This window comes from Aethina tumida, chromosome 6 (assembly GCF_024364675.1).
Source record: "Aethina tumida isolate Nest 87 chromosome 6, icAetTumi1.1, whole genome shotgun sequence".
Lineage (NCBI taxonomy): Eukaryota > Metazoa > Arthropoda > Insecta > Coleoptera > Nitidulidae > Aethina > Aethina tumida.
Genome location: NC_065440.1, coordinates 17,145,484 through 17,170,599, shown reverse-complemented (window position 1 = coordinate 17,170,599; position 25,116 = coordinate 17,145,484). Strand labels below are relative to the sequence as shown.

The 25,116-nt window shown below is 33.9% G+C and overlaps 1 protein-coding gene across 1 annotated transcript; it reads right to left on the bottom strand.

Moving 5' to 3' along the window:
* Positions 1–461: 461 nt before the first annotated feature.
* LOC109604247 (brain-specific homeobox protein homolog) lies at positions 462–25,116 on the bottom strand. The gene is made up of 4 exons (XM_049969129.1): positions 24,645–25,116; positions 15,315–15,464; positions 15,026–15,249; positions 462–1,355 (listed from the first exon to the last, which is right to left on the bottom strand). The coding sequence occupies exons 1-4, from the start codon at positions 25,114–25,116 to the stop codon at positions 1,020–1,022; spliced, it is 1,182 nt and encodes a 393-aa protein (XP_049825086.1). The 3' UTR covers positions 462–1,019.

Sequence of the window (25,116 nt, the reverse complement as noted above, 5' to 3'; positions counted from 1 at the left end):
AAAAGTTTAAAAAATTTCAAGTCAATACCTTTTTCAGTTCTTCATAAATATCAAATGAATAAGTTAAGTAACCATTTTTACTTTTAAATAAATTTACTACTAATTATGAAATTAAACTATTTTCCTTAGTTAAATCCTATAAATATGTTAAAATATTTCACACGTGCTTTTCTGATAAGATAATTCATTAACAAATGTCGTACAAAAAGAGAAACTTTAATTACAAAATAAATTAACAAATACCATATTAAAAAATGTTCATTTAAAATTATAATTGAGTTTTAATCGTTTTACAACATTTTACAATTTACTCTCTTATCAAACAAGGTAATAAATATATTATTATTCAACAACAATATTTTCTAAGTATTAATAAATTAAATTAAATAGCCATACAACAAATAAATATTAATCTTTGTGAGTAAAATTGATTGAGAAAGGTTATTAAATAATAAACACAATTGATTCCATAATTTTATATTATTTTTTTGAATTGTACATTAATAATAAACATTATATACAATATAGACCCTAGAACATGTTTTTCCAAAACATAAATCCATAAAACAAACGGATTTTTTTAAAATCACTGATTGTGCAATATGCATACCTTACTTTAACATATTTGTTTTTAATTTTAAATCACAAACAGATCATTGAATAGACTTTATACAAAATATTTACAGGAAATTTTTAACCGTTAATTTTTACAATGGGAGATTTAGACTACTTACTTAAAAAGTGTTTTATTATATTATTTTATTTTATTAAGTATTGTTTTTAATTTGGTATGGTGACGACGAAAGTCGTAAGTGGTGAAGTGCTCCGGTAGATTAGACGGGGAACGAAAAACGTAGTCAGTGAAATCTCTTGTCAGTTAAGGGGAGCTCCGTTTGGAAAGGTGACCGACCGATGGCGCAACACTGGTGTTGTCGCACGTGCGGCCCGCCAACCTTCGAATCCGAAACCGAAAAGCAACTCGGCTTCTTTCATTCGAAGGCACCACCCCCGGTACCGAATCAGGTGACGTTGATCTCCTCGTCGCTGTCGTTGCTGCTCTCGTACTCCATGTTGTCGTAGAGCTGGTAGCCGGGCGGCACCAGGTGCGCCGCGCCGATTTGCAGGTCCCTGCCGTCGCCGCGCGCCATCTGCTGCTCGGAGGGCGAGCCGGCCGGCGAGATGTCGGGCACGTCGCTCAGGTCGAGCTTCGGCTTGTCGTCGCTGGCGTCGCTCAAGTCCGGATTGGGGTTGTTTTTGTTGGGGAGAGTTTGTTCGCGTGAGCCGCCCGCCGCGAGGAGTTCGCGCTCCTTGGAGTTGCGCCACTTCATTCGCCGGTTTTGGAACCAGATCTTCACCTGAAATGAATTATTTAATTAGTTCAATCATTTTATTTTCGAAGACATCATACACCATTGTAGTTATTTGTCAATAGAACACCAATAATTACCTGGGATTTAAGAAAAATTAGTAAATCCCAATTTTTTGTCAACCAGGCTTGAATAACTACCTGAGTGTTAAGAACAAATGTAAATCAACTACCTATTGATTGAAATAAAAGCTCTTATTAAATTTTGTTTCATCGATTAGTGTTTCACACTTCAACCGTTTCAAAGTTCATCTTACGCCATGTCTGGATACAAATCTTATGGAACCAAACGTGCCAACTCTTTTGATGGTAGACAAGTCAAGAGGTTTTGCCCCGGCAACGCAACCAGGAACCTAAAAATTTCTCTAATGGACAAAGCACCTGTTATTAAAAACGTCACGGAGGAATCTAACAAGGTGCGGGAGCTACTGCAAAAGTTTAACTCACGCAGAACCCAGGCACAGCATCCTGTTAGAAACATTGAACCTGAACGGCCTGGCGCTGAGCCACAAATGACTATGGACAGGGTTCCTTATGTAGATGATTATAAAAGAAATACAGTGAATGAATGTAAAAGGCCCATGGCAAGAGATGTGCTGAAGGATACGAGTAATTTGGATCCGTTGAGACTCAAGCAAGTCGATTTGTCTGAGTCCTCATCGGATGAGGAAGAGCCACAACAACATTATAAGAAGTTAAATAACGCTCAAAACACCGTCAAGGTACCTCCAAAAGTATCTCAAAGACCAGGATTAGATGAAGAGATGAAGGTGGCGGAAAGAACGTACAGTCGTACAGTCTTCAGGCCTAAGCCGAAGAATGAGCTTCATAAACCAAGGGAGGTTGTTGATCATAGACCACAAGAAACATACAATCGTGCGACAAGAGACATGGTCACACAAAGGCCAATAGAACCCTATAATCATGCACCAAGAGACACGGTCACTCGAAGGCCAAGAGACACTTCGTCTCAAAGACCAAGAGACACTTCCTCTCAAAGACCAAGGGACGCTTCCTCTCAAAGACCAAGAGACACTTCCTCTCAAAGACCAAGAGACACTTCCTCTCAAAGACCAAGGGACGCTTCCTCTCAAAGATCAAGAGACACTTCCTCTCAAAGATCAAGAGACACTTCCTCTCAAAGACCAAGGGACGCTTCCTCTCAAAGACCAAGAGACACTTCCTCTCATAGACAAATGGACACTTACGAATTCAAGCCAAAAGACATTTCTACTCATAGATCAAAAGGCGCCTCTTCTGAAAAACCTAGAGAAAATTCAGATAATCGACCAAGAGACTTTGTCGATTACAAACCAAGGGACATATCAGACAATACTCATTCATTAAAAGTGACTGACATACCATTATCAAAAGAGACGAGTTATCAAGCAACTCGTTTCGAAGAGAAAGAGCCGTCTGTGATTTGTAAAAAAGAAAGTTTAGAAGACTTTCTGCAAAAGTTCAGTCCTGTGGATTTATCAGAGTCATCCTCGGATGATGATGATGAACCTCCACCGCGTGAGGTTGATGTTAAGGTTGCACCGATTGTTTCAAGGGTGCAATACGGCAACAATATAACACATAAGCCAAGTTTTGAAGAGGAAGTCAAGGTGACACAAAGAACCTACCATCGTACAATCTTCAGGCCAACGCCAAAGAATGTGATTAAACAGACTGACAATCAAGAATCGAAAAATCTATCAAAAATATCCGAAATCGAGGGAAGAGAATCAGCTATGTCCGAAAAGAAAGATTGCAGAGGTGCAAAGGACTTTCTGGGTAAATTCGATCCCGTGAACTTGTCAGAATCTTCGTCTGATGAAGACGAACCTTCGCATTATGGAGTTGTTGATATTTCTAACGTCTTGTCGAGAAACGTTGATGTTAAAACTGCGCCAGTAGCCTCAAAAGTACAAGAGAATAAAATGTCACATATGCCAAGTCTTGAGGAAGAGGAGAAGGTGACAAAAAGATCGTACAATCGTACATTTTTCAAGCCTAAAAAGTTCGATCCCGTGAACTTATCAGACTCTTCTGATGAAGACGAACCTTCGCATCATGGAGTTGTGGATATTTCGAGAGTTTTATCTAGAAATATTCACTCAGTAGCTTCAAAAGTGCAAGACAAGAAAATTTCAAATATGCCAAGTCTTGGGGATGACGATGAAGATATTTCGAGTGACTTATCAAGAAAGATTGATGTTCATCATGTGTCAGTAGCTTCAAAAGTACAAGGCAATAAAATTTCACATATGCCAAGTCTTGGACAGGAGGTCAAGGTGACAGAAAGGACATACAATCGTACGATCTTCAGGCCTAAGCCAAAGAACGTGGTTAAAAGTACGGAGAATCTTGGGAAAGTAGATCCGAGAAAAATTAATGTTCAATCTGTGTCGGTAGCTTCAAGAGTACAAAACAAGAAAACTTCACACATGCCAAGTCTTGGGGAAGATGACGTGGATATTTCAAGAATCTTATCGAGAAAGGTTGATGTTCAGTCTACGCCGGTAGCTTCAAGCATTCAAAACAAGAAGATTTCACACATGCCAAGTCTTGGGGAAGACATCGAGGATATTTCAAGAGTCTTATCGAAAAAAGTTAATGTTAAGTCTGTGCCGGAAGCTTCAAGAGTACAAAACAAGAAGATTTCGCACATGCCAAGTCTTGGGGAAGACATCGAGGATATTTCAAGAGTCTTATCGAAAAAGGTTGATGTTAAGTCTATGCCGGTAGCTTCAAGAGTACAAAACAAGAAGATTTCACACATGCCAAGTCTTGGGGAAGACGAGGAGGATATTTCGAGAATCTCATCGAGAAATGTTTCTGTTAAGTCTGTGCCGGTAGCTTCAAGAGTACAAAACAAGAAGATTTCACATATGCCAAGTCTTGGGGAAGACGACGAGGATATTTCGAGAGAGTTATCCAGAAATGTTGATGTTAAGACTGTGTCGGTAACTCCAATAGTACAAGTGCAAAAAATATCACATATGCCAAATCTTGGAGAAGATGACGAGGTGCCAAAGAATGTGGTTGAAGAGACCCACAAACTCCATAAGTTAAGTCCAGGAAACTTGTCGATGTCTTCATCAGACGAGTCATCATCTGATTCTTCAGACTCATCTGATGAATCATCATCTGATGGCGAAGATGAAGAAGACAACAAAGTAGCCAAAGTTGCAGAGCTTAGACCAATAAGTGCTAATGATCTTTGGGGCGATCTAGAATTATCTGAAGCATCATCTGATGAAGATTGAGTGTTGTATCTGTTTGAATGTTGTATTTAATTATGTGTTGTATTTTATTGAGTTGTAAATAAATGATTTAGTTAAGTTTATTATTTTTGTTTTCATTTTTCTCATTTTTCTATGGTTAAAAATTATTTAAATTATTTATCGCCTTTATAGAAAAACATTTTATCAAACTATTTAATTTTATTAAGTAATTATTATTATTTTTAATTTCCTCAGTTTATTTAAATATAATTTAATTTAAAATTTTAATAAAAAGAAAGCTAAACAAACTTGTTTGTCTATCGAACTCCAATAAGTACCTGGTACTTAACAAAAATTATTAATCCAAAACTAATTTTTTGTCAAGGCTCAATTAACTACCTAGACTTTTAAAACACGTATAATAAACTACCTGTTGATAGAAATAAAAGCTCCTATCAAGATTTCTTTCATCAATTAGTGTTTCACACTTCAACCGTGTCAAAGTACTTTCATCAAATCTAACGCCATGTCTGGATACAGATCTTATGGAACCAAACGTGCCAACTCTTTTGACGGTAGACAAGTCAAGAGGTTTTGCCCCGGCAACGCAACCAGGAACCTGAAAATTGCCCTAATGGACAAAGCACCTGTTATTAAAAGCGCCACCGAGGAATCCAACAAGGTGCGGGAGCTGCTGCAAAAGTTTAACTCAAGCAGGAAAGAAGTTAGAACCCAGGCCCAGATTCCTATCGACAGGATTCCTTATGTGGAAGATTATAAAAGGAACTCGGTGAATGAATGTAAAAGACCCAGAGATGTATCGAAGGATACGAACACCTTCAATTTACCTCCAAAATTATCTCAAAGACCAGGATTGGATGAAGAGATTAAGGTGGCGGAAAGAACGTACAGTCGTACAGTCTTCAGGCCTAAGCCGAAGAATGAGCCTCGTAAACCAATGGAGGTTGTTCATAGGCCACGAGAAACCTACAATCATGCACCAAGAGACACGGTCAATCAAAGACCAAGAGAAACCTATAATCATGCACCAAGAGACACTTCCTCTTTCTCTCATAGAACAAGAGAAACTTACGATCACAGACCAAGCGATACTTCCTCTCATAGATCAAGAGACATTTCATCTCATAGACCAAGGGACACTTATGATCACAGGCCAAGGGACACCTATGATCACAGACCAAGAGACACTTCCTCTCATAGATCAAGAGACTCTGTCTCTCATACATCAAGAGACTCTGTCTCTCATACATCAAGAGACTCTGTCTCTCATACATCAAGAGACTCTGTCTCTCATACATCAAGAGACTCTGTCTCTCATACATCAAGAGACTCTGTCTCTCATACATCAAGAGACTCTGTCTCTCATACATCAAGAGACTCTGTCTCTCATACATCAAGAGACTCTGTCTCTCATACATCAAGAGACACTTCCTCTCATACATCAAGAGACACTTCCTCTCATACATCAAGAGACACTTCCTCTCATACATCAAGAGACACTTCCTCTCATACATCAAGAGACACTTCCTCTCATACATCAAGAGACACTTCCTCTCATACATCAAGAGACACTTCCTCTCATATATCAAGAGATTCTTCCTCTCATAGACCAAGAGACGCCTCTTCTTACAGATCAAGAGAAGTTTCTTCTCACAGATCAAGAGATGTTTCTTCTCACAGGCCAAAAAATGTTTCTTCTCACAGGCCAAAAGACATCTCTTTTCACAAACCAAGAGATACTTATGATCAGCGACCAAAAGAGATTGTCGATTACAAATCAAATGACACTGTCGATAACCTACCAAACACTATTCATTCGTTGAAAGTGACTGACACACTAGTATCAAAAGAGACGAGTTATCAGACAACTCGTATCGAAGACAAAGAACCATCTGTGATGTGCAAAAAAGAAAGTTTAGAAGACTTTCTGCAAAAGTTCAATCCTGTGGATTTATCAGAGTCATCCTCAGATGATGATGATGAACCTCCACGACGTGAGGTTGTGAAAGATGTCTCGAAATTGACATCAAATGTTGATGTTAAGCCTGCACCGATTGCTTCAAGAGTGCAAGACAACAACAAGATAACACATATGCCAAGTTTTGAAGAGGAAGCCAAGGTGACAGAAAGAACGTACCATCGTACAATCTTCAGACCAACGCCAAAGAATGTAGTTAAACTGACTGACGATCATGAATCAAAATTATCTAAAATGAAAGGAAAAGAATCATCAGCTATGCCCGAAGAGAAAAAATGTGGAGGTATTTTATGTACAGAGGACTTTCTGCGAAAGTTGGACCCCGTTAACTTGTCGGAATCTTCGTCTGATGAAGACGAACCTTCGCATTATGGAGTTGTGAATGTATCGAACGTCTTGTCGAGAAACGTTGATGTTAAAACTGCGCCCACAGCCTCAAAAGTGCAAGAGAGTAAAATGTCACATAGGCCAAGTCTTGAGGAAGAGGAGAGGGTGACAAAAAGGTCGTACAATCGTACATTCTTCAAGCCTAAGCCAAAGAATGCGGTTCAAGGGACTGACGGTCAAGGATCAAAAGTTATTGGCAACAGCCAATCAATAAAGGCTGTGAGACATCAATCAAAAATGTCTGACAAGAATCAAGTCGAACCTTCGTATCCTAAGATTGTGCCAGCAGCTTCAAAAGTCCAAGATAATAAAATTTCACATATGCCTAGTCTTGGGGATGACGATGAAGATATTTCGAGTGACTTATCAAGAAAGATTGATGTTCATCCTGTGTCAGTAGCTTCAAAAGTGCAAGACAATAAGATTTCACATATGCCAAGTCTTGGGGAGGAGGTCAAGGTGACGGAAAGGACATACAATCGTACGATCTTCAAGCCTAAGCCAAAGAACGTGGTTAAAGGTACGGAGAATCGTGGATCAAAAGGAACTGGCATCCGTCAGTCCACAGATGTCCAGTCTGTGACAGGAGCACAAATCAAAAAGATTTCACACATGCCAAGTCTTGGTGAAGTCGATCGTGATATTTCGAAAGTCTGTCTTGATGTTCAGTCTGTGTCGGTGGCTCCAAAAGTACAAAACAAGGAGATTTCACACATGCCAAGTCTTGGGGAAGACGACGAGGATATTTCGATAGTCTCATCGAGAAATGTTGATGTAGCTCCAATAGTAGAAGTACAAAAAATATCACATATGCCAAGTCTTGAGGAAGATGACGAAGTGCCAAAGAATGAGGTTGAAGAGAATGACAAACTCCAAAAGTTAATTTTAGGAGACTTGTCGATATCATCATCAGATGAGTCTGACGGGTCATCATCTGATTCCTCAGACTCATCTGATGAATCATCATCTGATGACGAAGATGAAGAAGAGCTTCCTGAACACAACAAAGTTGCGGAACTGAAACCAATAAGTTCCAATGATCTCTGGGACGATCTAGAGTTATCTGAATCATCATCTGATGAAGATTGAGTGTTGTATATGTATGAATGTTGCATTTAATTGTGTGTTGTATCTGATTGAATAGTAAATAAATGATTTCATTAAAACAATTTAACAGTTTTATTTTATACAATTGACAAATCTTGTGTAAACCACCCCCATCCGACCTTCCGGGATCGCACACGAGAGCGACAACGACTCCGGTAAACCGTACAAAAATAAATTTCCTATGCATTATATGTTCCCGATACCGTACATCGCTTCCAACCCAATAAATCCGCAATAAGACGCGAATCGTACCGGTTCCACCTTTCTCCCGGCCCCGCGTCCACTTCTCACCCCCCACGGCCAGACTCCACCCTCCTCGCAGCCGTGGCACGGGGCGAGGGAGGGGCGCGTCGCCGTCTTATTGGTCCGTTTCTTCGGCCGTCACCCTCTCGCGCACCCCGCCCCCCGCCAGCCACCCCGGAAGAACCGCGCGAGATTAAATCTTATTAAATACGAATTTAATTATGTAGTCGTCTGTGCCTGCGTTTTTTTTCCTGTTGTTTTTTCTTATTTACGGCGACTGTGATTTAGTGTTATTGTCTTCGGGGGGGTTGGAGGAGCGGGTGCGTCGGTTTACGTGAGTTTTGCGGAGCGAGTGGGGGGTAGGTTACCTTTAACTGGAACGATGAAACAAAGTTCTATGGGGGGGGGGGGCAATAAATTTGATGTGTCGTTAATCCGAGGACGCTTTGTAGGTACGGTTAATTGTAAATATTATTGGGATTTGTTGGCACTTCGACATTTTATTGCGTCAGTTTTGAAACGGACTTGATTTTTAATTGTGATATCAAACTTTTATGTTTTTGTAAACGAATTGCTCGTAAATTTAAGGAATAGTAAATATTTTTTATGGAGTATATTATTAGTATTTTATTGTTGCAGTTAAAAATATAATAATTGATTCAAATATTCATATTCATAATAAAATAAAATCAATGAAGAATAAGTATTAAGTGGTCATAATAATATTGCATACTAAATAATAAGTGATTATTATAAATACGTAGTCTAAATATCAATAAATTTTATGAATTTTATATTATAATTTATACTTTTCTATGGCAAATTAGAATAAATTAATAAACAAAGAATTAATACTAAGAATAGGATCATCATTAGCTTTCTCATGAGGATTATGATGCATCTGTGGATGTGCTGTCATCATCATATTGAGTATAAATAATAAGTGATTATAAGCACTATTTTTGGAATATTATAATTTAATTTGTTTTAATAAGAGAAGAAAAGTTAAATTTTATAAATACTTAGACTAAATATCAATAAATTTTATGACTTTTATATTATAATTTATACTTTTCTATGGTAAATTAGAATAAATTAATAAACAAAGAATAAATACTAAGAATAGGATCATCATCAGCTTTCTCATGAGGCTGATGATGCTTCTGTGGATGTGCTGTGGTCATCATCATATTGATTATTAAATAATGAGTGATTATAAGCACTATTTTTGGAATATTATAATTTAATTTGTTTTAATAGGAGAAGTAACGATAAATTTTGTAAATACTTAGTCTAAACCTCAATAAATTTTATGAATTTTATATTATAATTTATACTTTTTCATGGCAAATTAGAACAAATTAATAAACAAAGAATAAATACTAAGAATAGGATCATCATCAGCTTTCTCATGAGGCTGATGTTGCTTCTGTGGATGTGCTGTGGTCATCATCATATTGAGTATTAAATAATAAGTGATTATAAGCAGTATTTTTGGAATATTATAATTTAATTTGTTTTAATAAGAGAAGAAAAGTTAAATTTTATAAATACTTAGTCTAAACATCAATAAATTTTATGAATTTTATATTATAATTTATACTTTTCCATGGCAAATTAGAATAAAATAATAAACAAAGAATAAATATTAAGAATATGATTATCACCAATTTTATCATGAGGATGATGATGCATCTGTGGATGTGCTGTGGTCATCATCATATTGAGTTTTAAATAATAAGTGATTATAAGCACTATTTTTGGAATATTATAATTTAATTTGTTTTAATAAGAGAAGAAAAGTTAAATTTTATAAATACTTAGTCCAAACATCAATAAATTTTATGAGTTTTATATTAAAATTTATACTTTTCCATGGCAAATTAGAATAAATTAATAAACAAAGAATAAATACTAAGAATAGGATCATCATCAGCTTTCTCATGAGGACGATGATGCATCTGTGGATGTGCTGTGGTCATCATCATATTGAGTATTAAATAATGAGTGATTATAAGCACTACTTTTGGAATATTATAATTTAATTTATTTTAATGAGAGAAGAAAAGTTAAATTTTATAAATACTTAGTCCAAACATCAATAAATTTTATGAATTTTATATTAAAATTTACTCTTTTTCGCGACAAATTAGAATAAATTAATAAACAAAGAATAAATACTAAGAATAGGATCATCATCAGCTTTGTCATGAGGACGATGATGCATCTGTGGATGTGCTGTGGTCATCATCATATTGAGTATTAAATAATGAGTGATTATAAGCACTACTTTTGGAATATTATAATTTAATTTATTTTAATGAGAGAAGAAAAGTTAAATTTTATAAATACTTAGTCCAAACATCAATAAATTTTATGAATTTTATATTAAAATTTACTATTTTTCGCGACAAATTAGAATAAATTAATAAACAAAGAATTAATACTAAGAATAGGATCATCATCACCTCTCTCATGAGGATGATGGTGCTTCTGTGGATGTGCTGTAGTCATTATTATATTGAGAATTAATTAATGAGTGATTATAAGTACCATTTTTGGAATATTATAATTTAATTTGTTTTAATAAAAGAAGAAAACTGAAATTACCAAAAGTCCTAGTAAAAAAATGCATCGTCATCAGGTTGATAATGATGATGACCACACGTCACGTCGAAAATGTTAACTGATAAATCCGGCCTAGTTGATAATGCAGAACAAACCGTCACAACGAGCGTATCCAACGTGCGAACGTGAAAAAAATAAAAAGGTCGCAACATCAGCACGCGATCCCCCGAAAACCCAATATCGACGCTCCATAAAGGAAACGTCTGTTACACTGGCGGGTCCGCCTTGATTGATTCACATTCGACATAATAGATTTCTTCGGCTGTCACCCCATTATGTACCCAGTGCCGCCGTACGTCAGTTGTTCCTGATGGCTTTCTAACAAGGGAGCATTTAAAAAAAGCCCCGCATCGCACATAAAGATAGCGCCGGCATTTTTGGGGGGGCGCACGGATCAAGGATTTTGCGTGGCTGCGCCGCGTGCTCGTGTCACCGCCACCACCCCCCTACGGCTCGGGCTTATTGCCGAATTTATTATTGGGCATTACGGTCAATTAGCTACAGTGGGTCAGCGGCTCGTCCGCGCCGAGGGTGGTTTTACAGCTCTGCGTTTTATTGCGTATTAAATCGGCTCAGGAAGATTATGCCGCATCGATTTACTTTGCATTACACTTTTTTGCTTTGTAACGTTTGACAGAATGTTGGAATCACCTTAGATCAAATGCAGACATGTATAAGGCACAATTTGGGGTTAATTCCGGTGTGGATTCACACTTTCTAAACAGTAATTAAGTAACCTTCATCATCATTAAAGTATAAACATCTACAACAAGAACTTCGTCGTCACTATCATCACCATAGGTCAACATCAGCTCCACAATCATCACCATCATGTTGATGATGATAATATATTTAAACCGGACTACATTTCTTTCCCTTCTACCAACTGAAAAGATACTTCAATTATCTTAAATCAAACGCAGGCGTGCGTAAGTCAATAGCACGCACGATTTGGGGTTAATTCCGGTGTCGAAGCGTCTCCGTTCACCCCCCGACTTCGGTAACATAAACACGACGACCCCCGTGTGAATATAAGCAAATAATGTGTCATCCGTACGGCATCTTGTGCCGCATTAACCCGAGCGACTATATCAATTAAGCTTGCGCCGGGGCGGAATTCTAATTAATTTGCGGTCCGGGTTGGCTTCCGGGGACGAGGGCGAATTTATTTGTTTCTGTGTGTGTGTGCGCCGGTTTTGGAGTATTTATTCCAGCTAAATACATTCTTAACCAACTTAAATAACCGATTATGGCACATAATTAATATTTATTAGGGGTTGTTTTTAAAAAATCAAGTAAATAATGTTAAAAAATCAATTTTTCAATGTGGTTAAGGTAAAAAACTGTTGATTGCTTAGTTATCGATGGTCATCAACACAACGGGCTGTTGGTAACATTGAAGGAGGACGGCAATAAATCAGTTTAAGAAATTAATTGTCGCCAACAATCGATTCATTCGGCTGACGCGACCGCACACAGTACACTGGGCCCGTAACAAATGAAGTGTATCGGTAAAAAGGGGGATGGCACAACATGCGGCCTGTCAGAAACACGTGGTTCGACGTCGCAGCCCCCGTCAACCCCTCCCTACCGCCGCACAAGGGCCGATATTTGGCAGATTGTAATACCGTATTTACGTCGAAAGATCCATCTGCGGGGGTGGAATGGGGATCGATGAGATGCAGAGATTACGGGGGGGTTGTTTTGATTTAATCCCCCTTCCGCGCGCAGAAAACAAGAGTCGGAAATTAGGGGGAAGGCGCGTGGTTTATGGGCTTTTGTGTCTAACGATTAGGCAAAGTGATTTTGGGTTACGGGCTTATGATGCCACCCTGTTTATTGAGCGATATAATATGTTTTCTTTTTATAATTATTGATTAGCCATATTAAAACGTAGAACTATATTAGATATTTTAGTAAATATACTTCCTCAAGGTTAATAATAATGATTACATACACCCTTGTGGTCATTAATCTGATGATAATAATGATAATGATGATTCATTTGAAAAGTTACAATATTTATATACTTATATATTATAATAGAAAACTCACAGGTCATCACGATGGTCATAAAGATGTTGATTATCCACTTCTTATTTATATTTTGTCTGGTTCATTTATTATAATTAATTGTATGAAGGCATAACTGTGAGATATGATAGTGATTACACCAGACCCACGTCAGAGGTCATTATCATCATGATGATAAAGATGATGACTATCCTCTTCTTACTTATTAATATTTTGCCCTGTTAATTTATTTTAATTTATTGTAGAAAGGCATAACTGTTAATATAAGATTCTTAAAATTTGTTTATGTTACAATATATATTTATAAAACTTTAGACATTTTCTATTAATACCAATTATAATAGAAAACTCCCAAAAATAGTGTTTATAAATGAAGTAATAGAAGCAGTAGTGGTAGTATAATATTTGATACAAAGCATGATAATGATTACACCAGAGTCATGCCACAGGTCATCATCATGGTGATGTTAAAGATGTTGATTATCCTCTTCTTATTTATATTTTGTTCTGTCCAATTATACTAATTTATTATATAAAGGCATCACTGTGAAATATGATAGTGATTACGCCAGACCCATGTCAGAGGTCATCATCATCATCATGATAAAGATGATGACTATCCTCTTCTTATTTATTTATATTTTGTCCTGTTCATTTATTTTAATTTATTGTAGAAAGGCATAACTGTTAATATCTTACAATTTGTTTATGTTACAATATATATTTATAAAACTTTAGACATTTTCTATTAATACCAATTATAATAGAAAACTCCCAAAAATAGTGTTTATAAATGAAGTAATAGAAGCAGTAGTTGTAGTACAATATTTGATGCAAAACATGATAATGATTACACTAGAGTCATGCCACAGGTCATCATCATAATGGTGATAAAGATGTTAATTATCCTCTTCTTATTTATATTTTGTCCTGTTCATTTATTCTAATTTATTGTAGAAAAGCATAATTGTTAATATAAATTTCTTACAATTCGTTTATGTTACAATATATATTTATAGAACTTCAGACATCTCTTATTAATACCAATTATAATAGAAAAATGCCAAAAATAGTGTTTATAAAGGAAGTAATAGAGGCAGAAGTGGTAGTATAATATTTGATACACACACAGGTCATCATCATCATGATAATGATAAAGGTGTTGATTATCCTCTTCTTATTTATATTTTGTCCTGTTCATTTATTATAATTTATTGTATAAAGGCATAACTGTGAGATATGATAGTGATTACACCAGTCCCATGCTACAGGTCATCATTATGATAATGAAGAAAGTGATGACAGTTCCTCCTCACATATTTTTTCTTATTTATTATAGAAATATGGGAATGTTAATATAAAATTAACAAATTATGTTGACATTTAAAATAGAGGTAATGGTCATAGTTCCAAGAATAGAATCACCATTGTGTATCATCATTATCTTATTGATGATGACCTTGTTCATATTTTTCTTTGCCTATTAAATTTGTTTCATTGGATTTATAGTAATGTTAATATGAAGTTATAAGTTTATACAAATTTTTAAATAAAAGTTTCCCATCCCTTTAAATTTATTTATAATGTAACGTTCCAAATAATTGTGTTCATAATTTTATACATATTTAATACTTATGCAAACACCACATCAATAGTTGTAAATGAAAATTTGTTTGATAACCCGTGATTTATTAAACACAATTTAACACATTATAATAATAACAACAATTAAAATGATTCCACCTTCCCAACCCAATTCTATTATTATTTTTAATTAATCCACCATTTGAATTTTCATCCCCGGTGCCACGTTAAATCCGGCGAATAATGATGTCGAACAATATAAATCAACCGAATAGCAATGCATTACGCAAGAGTAATTTAATAACGAATTAATTAACAGTGAATCCATGTTTTATTATGTACCCCGATTAACAATCAAACCGGCCAACATTTTTGTCAAATCGACCGGAAATTCGGTCGATGATTTATTTATTTATTTGTTTATTTATCGGGTTGGGCGTCGAATTTAACTCTAACCGGACTCACCTGACTGTCCTTGAGGCCCAGCTTCTCGGCCAGCTTCTTCCTGTCCGGCTTGCTGATGTACTTCTGTATCTGGAACCGTCGCTCCAGGCCCTTGCGCTGCAGGTCGCTGAACACGGCCCGCCGCATCATGCCGCGTCGGGGCTTCCCCCGGCCGCTGTGCGCCCACGGGAACGTGCCCGGCAACGGGAACACGGTCGATTGGGTGCCCGACACCGGCGTCGATACTGTCGCAGATCAAAACAGAATGTGTTAATCGGTTTGATCGCGGAACGATCGTGGGGTTGCTAACCTGTTAGATAAGGCTGCGGTCTGCAATGGGCCAGCAATAGATGGGGGTTGAAATGTGGTCGGCTCGCAACAGGTTTCGCTATCGACGGCGAATGGTTGTTGATGTACGATGTTAATCCTAACAGGTTCGGGGGCGTAACCACTATGTGTTCTGTAAACAAAGCAATTTCGATTGAGTGCACGTGCAATTGGCTATGTAACTATTTGATGTTTTGTTGTAAAGCGATGCGTTAATTGCATTTGCACTTTCAGACGTGGTTGTTCCTGAACTAACTTCTCAATTATGCACGTTAAATATTAGTGATGTCTTCCTTCATTATAGAAAACTTATATAGAAAATAACGGTCATTATAATGATGATGATGACCGTGATGATGTTATTCCTATTCCTAATGTTTATTCTTTATATATTTACTCTAATTTATTGATGTTTAGATATTTATTTATATTTTCTTCTCCTGTTAAAACAAATTAAATTATAATATTCTAAGAATAGTGCTTATAATCACTTATTATTTAATACTCAATATGATGGTGATCACAGCACATCCACAGATGCATCATCATTCTCATGAGAAAGCTGATGATGATCCTATTCTTAATATTAATTCTTTGTTTATTCATTTATTCTAATTTGCAATGGAAAAGTATAAATTTTAATATGAAATTCTTAAAATTTATTGAGGTTTAGACTAAGTATTAATAAAATTTAGCTTTTTTTCTCTTATTAAAACAAATTAAATTATAATATTCCAAAATTAGTGCTTATAACCACTTATTATTTAATACTCAATAAGATGATGACCACAGCATATCCACAGATGCATCATCATCCTCATGAGAAAGCTGATGATGATCCTATTCTTAGTATTTATTCTTTGTTTATTAATTTATTCTAATTTGCCATGGAAAAGTATAAATTTTAATGTAAAATTCATAAAATTTATTGATGTTTAGACTAAGTATTTATAAAATATAACTTTTCTTCTCTTATTAAAACAAATTAAATTATAATATTCCAAAAATAGTGTTTATAATCACTTATTATTTAATACTCAATATAATGATGACCACAGCACATCCACAGATGCATCATCATCCTCATGAGAAAGCTGATGATGATCCTATTCTTAGTATTTATTATTTGTTTATTAATTTATTCAAATTTGCCATGGAAAAGTATAAATTTTAATGTAAAATTCATAAAATTTATTGATGTTTAGACTAAGTATTTATAAAATATAACTTTTCTTCTCTTATTAAAACAAATTAAATTATAATATTCCAAAAATAGTGTTTATAATCACTTATTATTTAATACTCAATATAATGATGACCACAGCACATCCACAGATGCATCATCATCCTCATGAGAAAGCTGATGATGATCCTATTCTTAGTATTTATTCTTTGTTTATTAATTTATTCTAATTTGCCATGGAAAAATATGAATTTTAATATAAAATTCATAAAATTTATTGATGTTTGGACTAAGTATTTATAAAATTTTACTTTTCTTGTCTTATTAAAACGAATTAAATTATAATATTCCAAAATAAGTGCTTATAATCACTTATTATTTAATACTCAATATGATGATGACCACAGCACATCCACAGATGCATCATCATCCTCATGAGAAAGTTGATGATGATCCTATTCTTAGTATTAATTCTTTGTTTATTAATTTATTCTAATTTTCCATGGAAAAGTATAAATTTTAATATAAAATTCTTAACATTTATTCAAGTTTAGACTAAGTATTTATAAAATTTAACTTTTCTTCTCTTATTAAAACAAATTAAATTATAATATTCCAAAAATAGTGCTTATAATCACTATTTAATACTAAATATGGTGATAACCACAGTACATCATCATCATCTTTATCAGACGTCAGCATTGTCATCATCAGCATCATCATCATCATAAACTTCGTTTACTGTTTTATTCATTAAGAAAATTATAGATTCTTTTGTTCAACAAATTGTTATTTACTCATAATTTCTTTTTATTATTAAATTTTTATTTATATGTAAAAATATCTTTGTTAATAATTATCCAACTTACTGTTAAAAATATCCACAATTGACGCATCTGCAAAAAATAAATATAAACAACTTTTATAACAGTAAGCAAACACATTTAACTAAACATTATTTAAAACTAAAATGAACAATTCAACACATTCGATACACCATCGAATTTGAACGTTCCGACAGCTCTTTTATTTCCGGTCGAATATCAGATAAAACCCAAAAAAATACAATATCAATTTTCCCCCCACAGTGGAAGCGGATCTCTCAGCCCCATACGGCGGCAATTTAAAATGCAAATCGAAAATCACTTAAGCCGTTTGGTGTGGATTTTATTATTCAGATTTAGATGTTCCGCAGTGTGCGGATCGAATAAATCTCGGGGCCCGGAAAAGTCGATCCGGGCGTGAATGGTCGTCGAACGAGGCGCGCGTGAATCGTCGCCCCCCGGAATTGTCATTGGATTGTGCAAAAACTCTCACTCCTCCCTCCTCTCGCACGCCGCCACCGCCGGAGGCGTCGGTGACGCGTCGTTCGCACGTCGCACGTTATTGAAACTTTTTCGCGGATCGAAACTGTTATGGGGACGTTCTGAATAAATTACGGTCGTTCCGGATATGGTTTTCGGGATCTCCGGATTGTTCCGGGCTTTACGGTGTTCACAGTTGTTTATATAAATGTATAAAGAGAATGAGATGACAACGTACAAACTGTAATTTTTAGTTTTATTATTTATATTCCACAAATTTAAAATGTTGTAAGGAATTTCTTACAGGAGTTTTAATTGAAATTTTCTTTAAACATGTAAAATTTTTAATATTTAAAAAGTTGTCAATTTTTTTGAATTTTCAAATGTCTTACAACTCTTACAGATTTTTTTCAATTGTCACTCTTCTTACAGAATTTTAAATTTTAATATTTTATTTTTTTTACAGGATTTTAGAATATTTTGAACTTTCTAAGAAATATATTAAAATCAGTATATTTATTGTTCAAATTTAAATTTTTGTAAGAAATTTCTTACAGGAATTTTAGTGGAAATTTTCTTTAAATATGTAAAGTTTTTAATGTTTAAAAAACTGTCAATTTTCTTGAATTTTCAAATGTCTTACACCTCTTACAGAATTTTTCCAGTTGTCACTCTTCTTACAGAATTTTAAATTTTAATGTTTTATTTGTCTTACAGTATTTTAGGATGTTCTGAATTATCTAAATAATATATTAAAACCAGTATATACATTACTTACACCCCCTACAGTCGCCTCATTCAAATCATCCACTGCAACCCCATCCCCCGGCTCGGAAAAACAATCAGGCGGCCGCACAAAACGAATTATAACATTATTTCCGTTCGGCCGAACAAACGAACGGATCCGGCCGGCGTTGACGGTGCCGACGGTGGCGGCGGCGCCGCCGGTGCCCGACGTAAGTGTCGACGCCGACAGGCAGAGCCGTCACCTCGGCAACCGGAGGCGCTACGGGCCCGACAGAGGCGGCGAACCGTGCGACGCCGTTTCCTGTCCTTGGGCGCAGCCGACACCTAAGCGGGCGTCGCGACGCGACAGCTGACGACCGGCGAAAGTCCGAATGTGTGAAAGTCGTCGTCTGTTTATTAATAAACACGCCTCGTCGATTAAATTATGAGTTTTTTTTAGGAAAATATAAATATGGATTAGTTTATGTTGCTTTAGTTTTAGTTAATTGTTATTGATAACTAATAACTTTAACCAATTTAACTCCTTAAGTTTCTGTTGAATTGATATTTGAGGATTAATTATCATTAGAAATAAATTCTTAAAATAATATTTAAACATGGATAAGTATTATTTTTTATTATTCTATGGTAAACTTTAATTATCAGTTATTGCTAATTAATAACTAATAACTTTAACTAATTTAACTCCTTAAGTTTCTGTTGAGTTAACATTTGAGGATTAATTATCAATAGTAATAAATTCTTAAAATAATATTTAAACATGGATAAGTATTATTTTTTATTGTTTTGTGGTAAAATTTAATTAACAGTTATTGATATTTAATAACTAATAACTTTAACCAATTTAACTCCTTAAGTTTCTGCTGAATTGAAATTTGAGGTTTAATTATCGTTAGTAATAAATTCTTAAAATAATATTTAAACATGAATAAGTATTATTTTTTAATGTTTTATGGTAAATTTTAATCAGCAGTTATTGATATTTAATAACTAATAACTTTAACCAACTTAACTCCTTAAGTTTCTGTTGAATTGACATTTGAGGATTAATTATCATTAGTAATAAATTCTTAAAATAATATTTAAACATGAATAAGTATTAGTTTTTATTGTTTTATGGTAAATTTTAATTAACAGTTATTGGTATTTAATAACTAATAACTCAATTTTACTCCTTAAATTAGTTAGAAACATTTTCTAATAGTTTGACATTTACTTGTTCCTAACAGTTTTCATCAAAAACCCCCCAAAAAATGACGGGGCATGCCGAACAAGAAAAATATCATTCACTGCCTCGCCCGTCCATTTTCCGGGGGGGCGCGTGACACGCAAGCGGGATGTGCGGCGTCCCGACGGCCGCATTACGTATTCCGCGGCGCACGGTTTGAATTAATACGTGAAAATGCGACGCGTGTTTTTTTGACGGCGACCCGCGCGCGCCAAAAGATTTAGTCGACGGGGTTTTCGGGGGTTGGGGAGGGTGGACGATTGTCGACCCTCGGTCCACGTGGAATAAGGGCTGGCGGCGGACGGCGCGGCACTAAGTGCCCGGCCATCTGACGCCGTGCGAGTTTTGCAATCAAGCCCCCCCCGAAATGGGGGGCGGCGGTGGGGTGGTTCGTGGGGGAGCGGTGCGACATCGGGCTTTTTGCGTTCGAACGTTCTGCGATTTGAATTGGTAACGTGCGATTGGAGTTTGGCGGTCGGCGGTGCTCTAATAATTGTCTCAATAACTCTTAATTAAAAATAAGTGTAAAATGGAAAGTATAATAGTTATCCATGTTTAAATTCTATTTTAAGAATTTATTACTAATGATAATTAATCTTCAAATGTCAATTCAACAGAAACTTAAGGAGTTAAATTGGTTATAGTTATTAGTTATTAAATATCAATAACTGTTAATTAAAATTTACCATAAAACAATAAAAGATAATACTTATCCATGTTTAAATATTATTTTAAAAATTTATTACTAATGATAATTAATCCTCAAATGTCAATTCAACAGAAACTTAAGGAGTTAAGTTGGTTAAAGTTATTAGTTGTTAAATATCAATAACTGTTAATTAAAATTTACCATAAAACAATAAAAAATAATACTTATCCAAGTTTAAATATTGTTTTAAGAATTTATTACTAATGATAATAAATCCTCAAATGTCAATTCAACAGAAACTTAATGAGTTAAATTGGTTATAGTTATTAGTTATAAAATATCAATAACTGTTAATTAAAATTTACAATAAAACAATAAAAAATAATACTTATCCATGTTTAAATATTATTTTAAGAATTTATTTCTAATGATAATTAATCCTCAAATATCAATTCAACAGAAACTTAAGGGGTTAAATTGGTTAAAGTTATTAGTTAATAAATATCAATAACTGTTAATTAAAATTTACCATAAAACAATAAAAAATAATACATATCCATGTTTAAATATTATTTTAAGAATTTATTTCTAATGATAATTAATCCTCAAATATCAATTCAACAGAAACTTAAGGGGTTAAATTGGTTAAAGTTATTAGTTAATAAATATCAATAACTGTTAATTAAAATTTACCATAAAACAATAAAAAATAATACATATCCATGTTTAAATATTATTTTAAGAATTTATTATTAATTATAATTAATCCTCAAGTTTCAATTCAACAGAAACTTAAGGAGTTAAATTGGTTCAAGTAATTAGTTATTAATATCAATAACTGTTACTTAAAATTTACTATTAGACAATAAAAAATAATACTTATCCATGTTTAAATATTATTTTAAGAATTTATTACTAATTATAATTAATCCTCAAATTCTAATTCAATAAAAACCTAAGAAGTTATTAGTTATTAAATATCAATTAACTGTTAACTAGAATTATGTAGTCAACAAAACATATTTTTGCACAGTTCTTTTCCCCAATGCAAATTCCAACCCCTTTTTCACCCCATATTTTTTAAAACACTGCATGTAAAAAGTTTTTTTTTTACTATTTTTTTCGGTGTACTGAAATCCAATAAATTACCACCGGGGCGCCGATATAAAATACGATGTGGAAAAACTGGCAAACACATGTACAACACGTTGGTTGCATTTGTTGTTCGGAAGCGCCATTCAAATAAACTCTCCACTGATATACGAACTATGCAGGAAAGCAGGAAAACGTTTCGATGGTGATACACTCTTTTATTTTCGTGTTTATATGAAATATCTCTGTCGTCTATGTTCAGGTATTTTATATTTTTTATGTTATATTTTTGTTATAAGCATATTTGATATTAATTTATTAGAAAAATTATAATAATTGTACAAATGTCCACAATTATAATTAATTAATCAGACTGGGAATTATTTAAGTAAGTAATAATACGAGTTGTATGTTGATCCACCTCAAGCCAGAAAACCAAAAATCCACCCCAATACCCCGTCAAATGGCCGTGTCCGAAACAAATTACAAAATACATTGTCCGTAAAATGACGTATTATTTCAAGAGATTATCAAGTCAAAAGAAAAACATCTCACCCCAGCATTTAAAAACACCTTATGAAAACAACGCATTGTCGAACTATCTGTTACCATTGTGCCCCGATACCAGTCCATTATGTGCCCACAATGGGGATAATCCTACTCGAGCTAATTCGTCTATTTGTGCACTGGATTAAAAAAAGAAAAAAGAGAGGAAAACGAAACAAGGTCCTCCCCTACCAGATATATCTTGGGATTGTGCAATTGTATCGGTTATGTTTTATTGAGGCCCCGTAATGTTTTTTTAAGGTGTTAACATTGTGTTTTCTTGTTGGTTTTATGTGCGCTGATGGGCGTGCATATTTTTATCGTTATGTTTATTATTAACGTTTGTGCAGTTGTTCTGTTGTTGTTGTTGCCAATCATTTTTTGGGGGGTTTGGTTTTGGGTTGTATCTGAGTTATTGCTGACCTTTTAAAAATGTTGTGAGAAAATAAAAGTAAAAAGGTATTTTATATTTTTAATTTGAAAATAAATAAACAACAAACAAAAGGTAATTGTAAAAATTTTTATAAGAAATTATATGGTAGGAAAATGTTTTTCAGTTATAATAAATAAAAAAGTTTTGGTGTAAGTTAAAGTTTGACAAACTACTGATGTTTATTTAATAATTATTGTTTTTACTAACAACTTAAAGCAAAGTAAAATATATAGATTATGAACCCTGACTCTTGTTTTAACTACAAAAATTGCTCAAACCAAGGAAAATGTTTCTAAATGTTGTTGATGTTGTCATTTATTGTCACCTTAATAAACTGTTGATAGTTAAAGATAAACATCTCGTTAAGTTCAGGATTATTAATATGATTAATAACTTAAGAAAAATTAACATGATAGATGGTGAATTGTGACTTCAATTCTAACTGAATGAATTACCCCAAAGAAAGGATAATGTTTTTCAATTATAATAAAGTTTTGATGTAAGTTTAAGTTTGTCAAATTACTAATAACTAAAGATGAATGTTCTTCGATTATTTAATAGTTATCGTTTTTACTAACAACTTAAAGGCAAAGTAAAATATATAGATTATGAACCCTGACTCTTGTTTTAACTACAAAAATTGCTCAAACTAAGGAAAATATTTCTAAATGTTGTTGATGTTGCCATTTATTGTCACCTTAATAAACTGCTGATAGTTAAAGATAAGCATTTCGTTAATTTCAGGATTATTAATATGATTAATAACTTAAGAAAAATAAACATGATAGATGGTGAATTGTGACTTCAATTCTAATTGGATGAATTACCCCAAAGAAAGGATAATGTTTTTTAATTGTAATAAAGTTTTGATGTAAGTTTAAGTTTGTCAAATTACTAATAATTAAAGATGAATGTTCTTCGATTATTTAATAATTATTATTTTTACTAATAACTTAAAAGCAAAGTAAAATATATAGATTATGAATTCTGACTCTTGTTTTAACTACATAAATTGCTCAAATCAAGGAAAATGTTTCTAAATGTTGTTGATGTTATCATTTATTGTCACCTTAAGAAACTGCTGATAGTTAAAGATAAACATTTCGTTAATTTCAAGATTATTAATATGATTAATAACTTAAGAAAAATAAACATAATAGATGGTGAATTGTGACTTCAATTCTAATTGGATGAATTACCCCAAAGAAAGGATAATGTTTTTCAATTGTAATAAAGTTTTAATGTATGTTTAAGTTTGTCAAATTACTAATAATTAAAGGTGAATGTTCTTTGGTTATTTAGTATTTATTATCTTTACTAACAACTTAAAGCAAAGTAAAATATATAGATTATGATCCCTGACTCTTGTTTTAACTACATACTTTGCTCAAACCAAGGAAAATGTTTCTAAATGTTGTTGATGTTGTCATTTATTGTCACCTTAATACACTGCTGATAGTTAAAGATAAACATTTCGTTAATTTCAAGATTATTAATATGATTAATAACTTAAGAAAAATAAACATAATAAATGGTGAATAGTGACTTCAATTCTAATTGGATGAATTATCCCAAAGAAAGGATAATGCTTTTCAATTATAATAAAGTTTTGATGTAAGCTTAAGTTTGTCAAATTACTAATAATTAAAGATGAATGTTTTTCTATTATTTAATAATTATTGTTTTTACTAACAACTTAAAGCAAAGTAAAATTTTGTTTTAACTACATAAATTGCTCAAACCAAGGAAAATATTTCTAAATGTTGTTGATGTTGTCATTTATTGTCAGTTCACTCAACTGCTGATAATTAAAGATAAACATTTCATTAATTTTGGGATTATTAATATATTTAATATATTAATAATTTAAAGGTGAATAAACATGAAAGATGACTTTCATTCTGATTGGATGAATTATCACAGAGAGCTTTAATGTAAGTTTAACTTTGACAAATGACTGATAATTAAAGATGAATACTGTTCATATATTCTTGAATTATCGTTTTAAATAACAACATAAACGAAACTAAAAATTGTAATGAAGTCATCATACAACTGCAATTTCTTGGTAAAGGATTCATCCTGTATAAAGAAGTCCTGAGTTGATCAAGACCTGAAACGAAATACTCACCAGTCTGTGTATTATTCCTTTGTTCCTTTTTCTCATTTCCCAGTATGGCACTGACACTAAATTTGAGTACGGGCTTCGACTCCTTAATCAAGTGTTCACTGGCACTGAATCGGCACGAGAAAAAATTGCAATTGTACCGTCCACAGTTCGAACAAACCCTGTCCTTAAAACAATTGTTGAACGGCAAAAAGACGTCGCTCTTCTCCGGCGTCAGTCTGTCGTTCTCGTTCTCGCTACGCGTGTTCTCGTTCGGGCTCATCGACGTCTTCAGCTCGTGCTTGTTCTCGTACTGCTCCTCCAACGACTCGTCCATCGTGTCCGTCGTCTTTTCCGTCAGTATCTCCAAGTTCTCCGGCGACATTTTGCCGCCGTTCAGCAGATTCTCCATCGAGAACGCGCTGGTCGCGTTGTTGTTGATGCTCTTCAGCATCTTCTCGCGCTGGTGCAGGAACTGCAACGTGCTCTGGTACAT

Coding starts and splice junctions, on each gene's coding strand:
- LOC109604247 (XM_049969129.1), bottom strand. CDS start 25,116: ATGTACCAGAGCACGTTGCAGTTCCTGCACCAGCGCGAGAAGATGCTG. Junction 15,465..24,644: donor AAGGAATAATACACAGACTG/GTGAGTATTTCG, acceptor CTTTGTTTACAG/AACACATAGTGGTTACGCCC. Junction 1,356..15,025: donor TGGGCCTCAAGGACAGTCAG/GTGAGTCCGGTT, acceptor AATTCATTTCAG/GTGAAGATCTGGTTCCAAAA.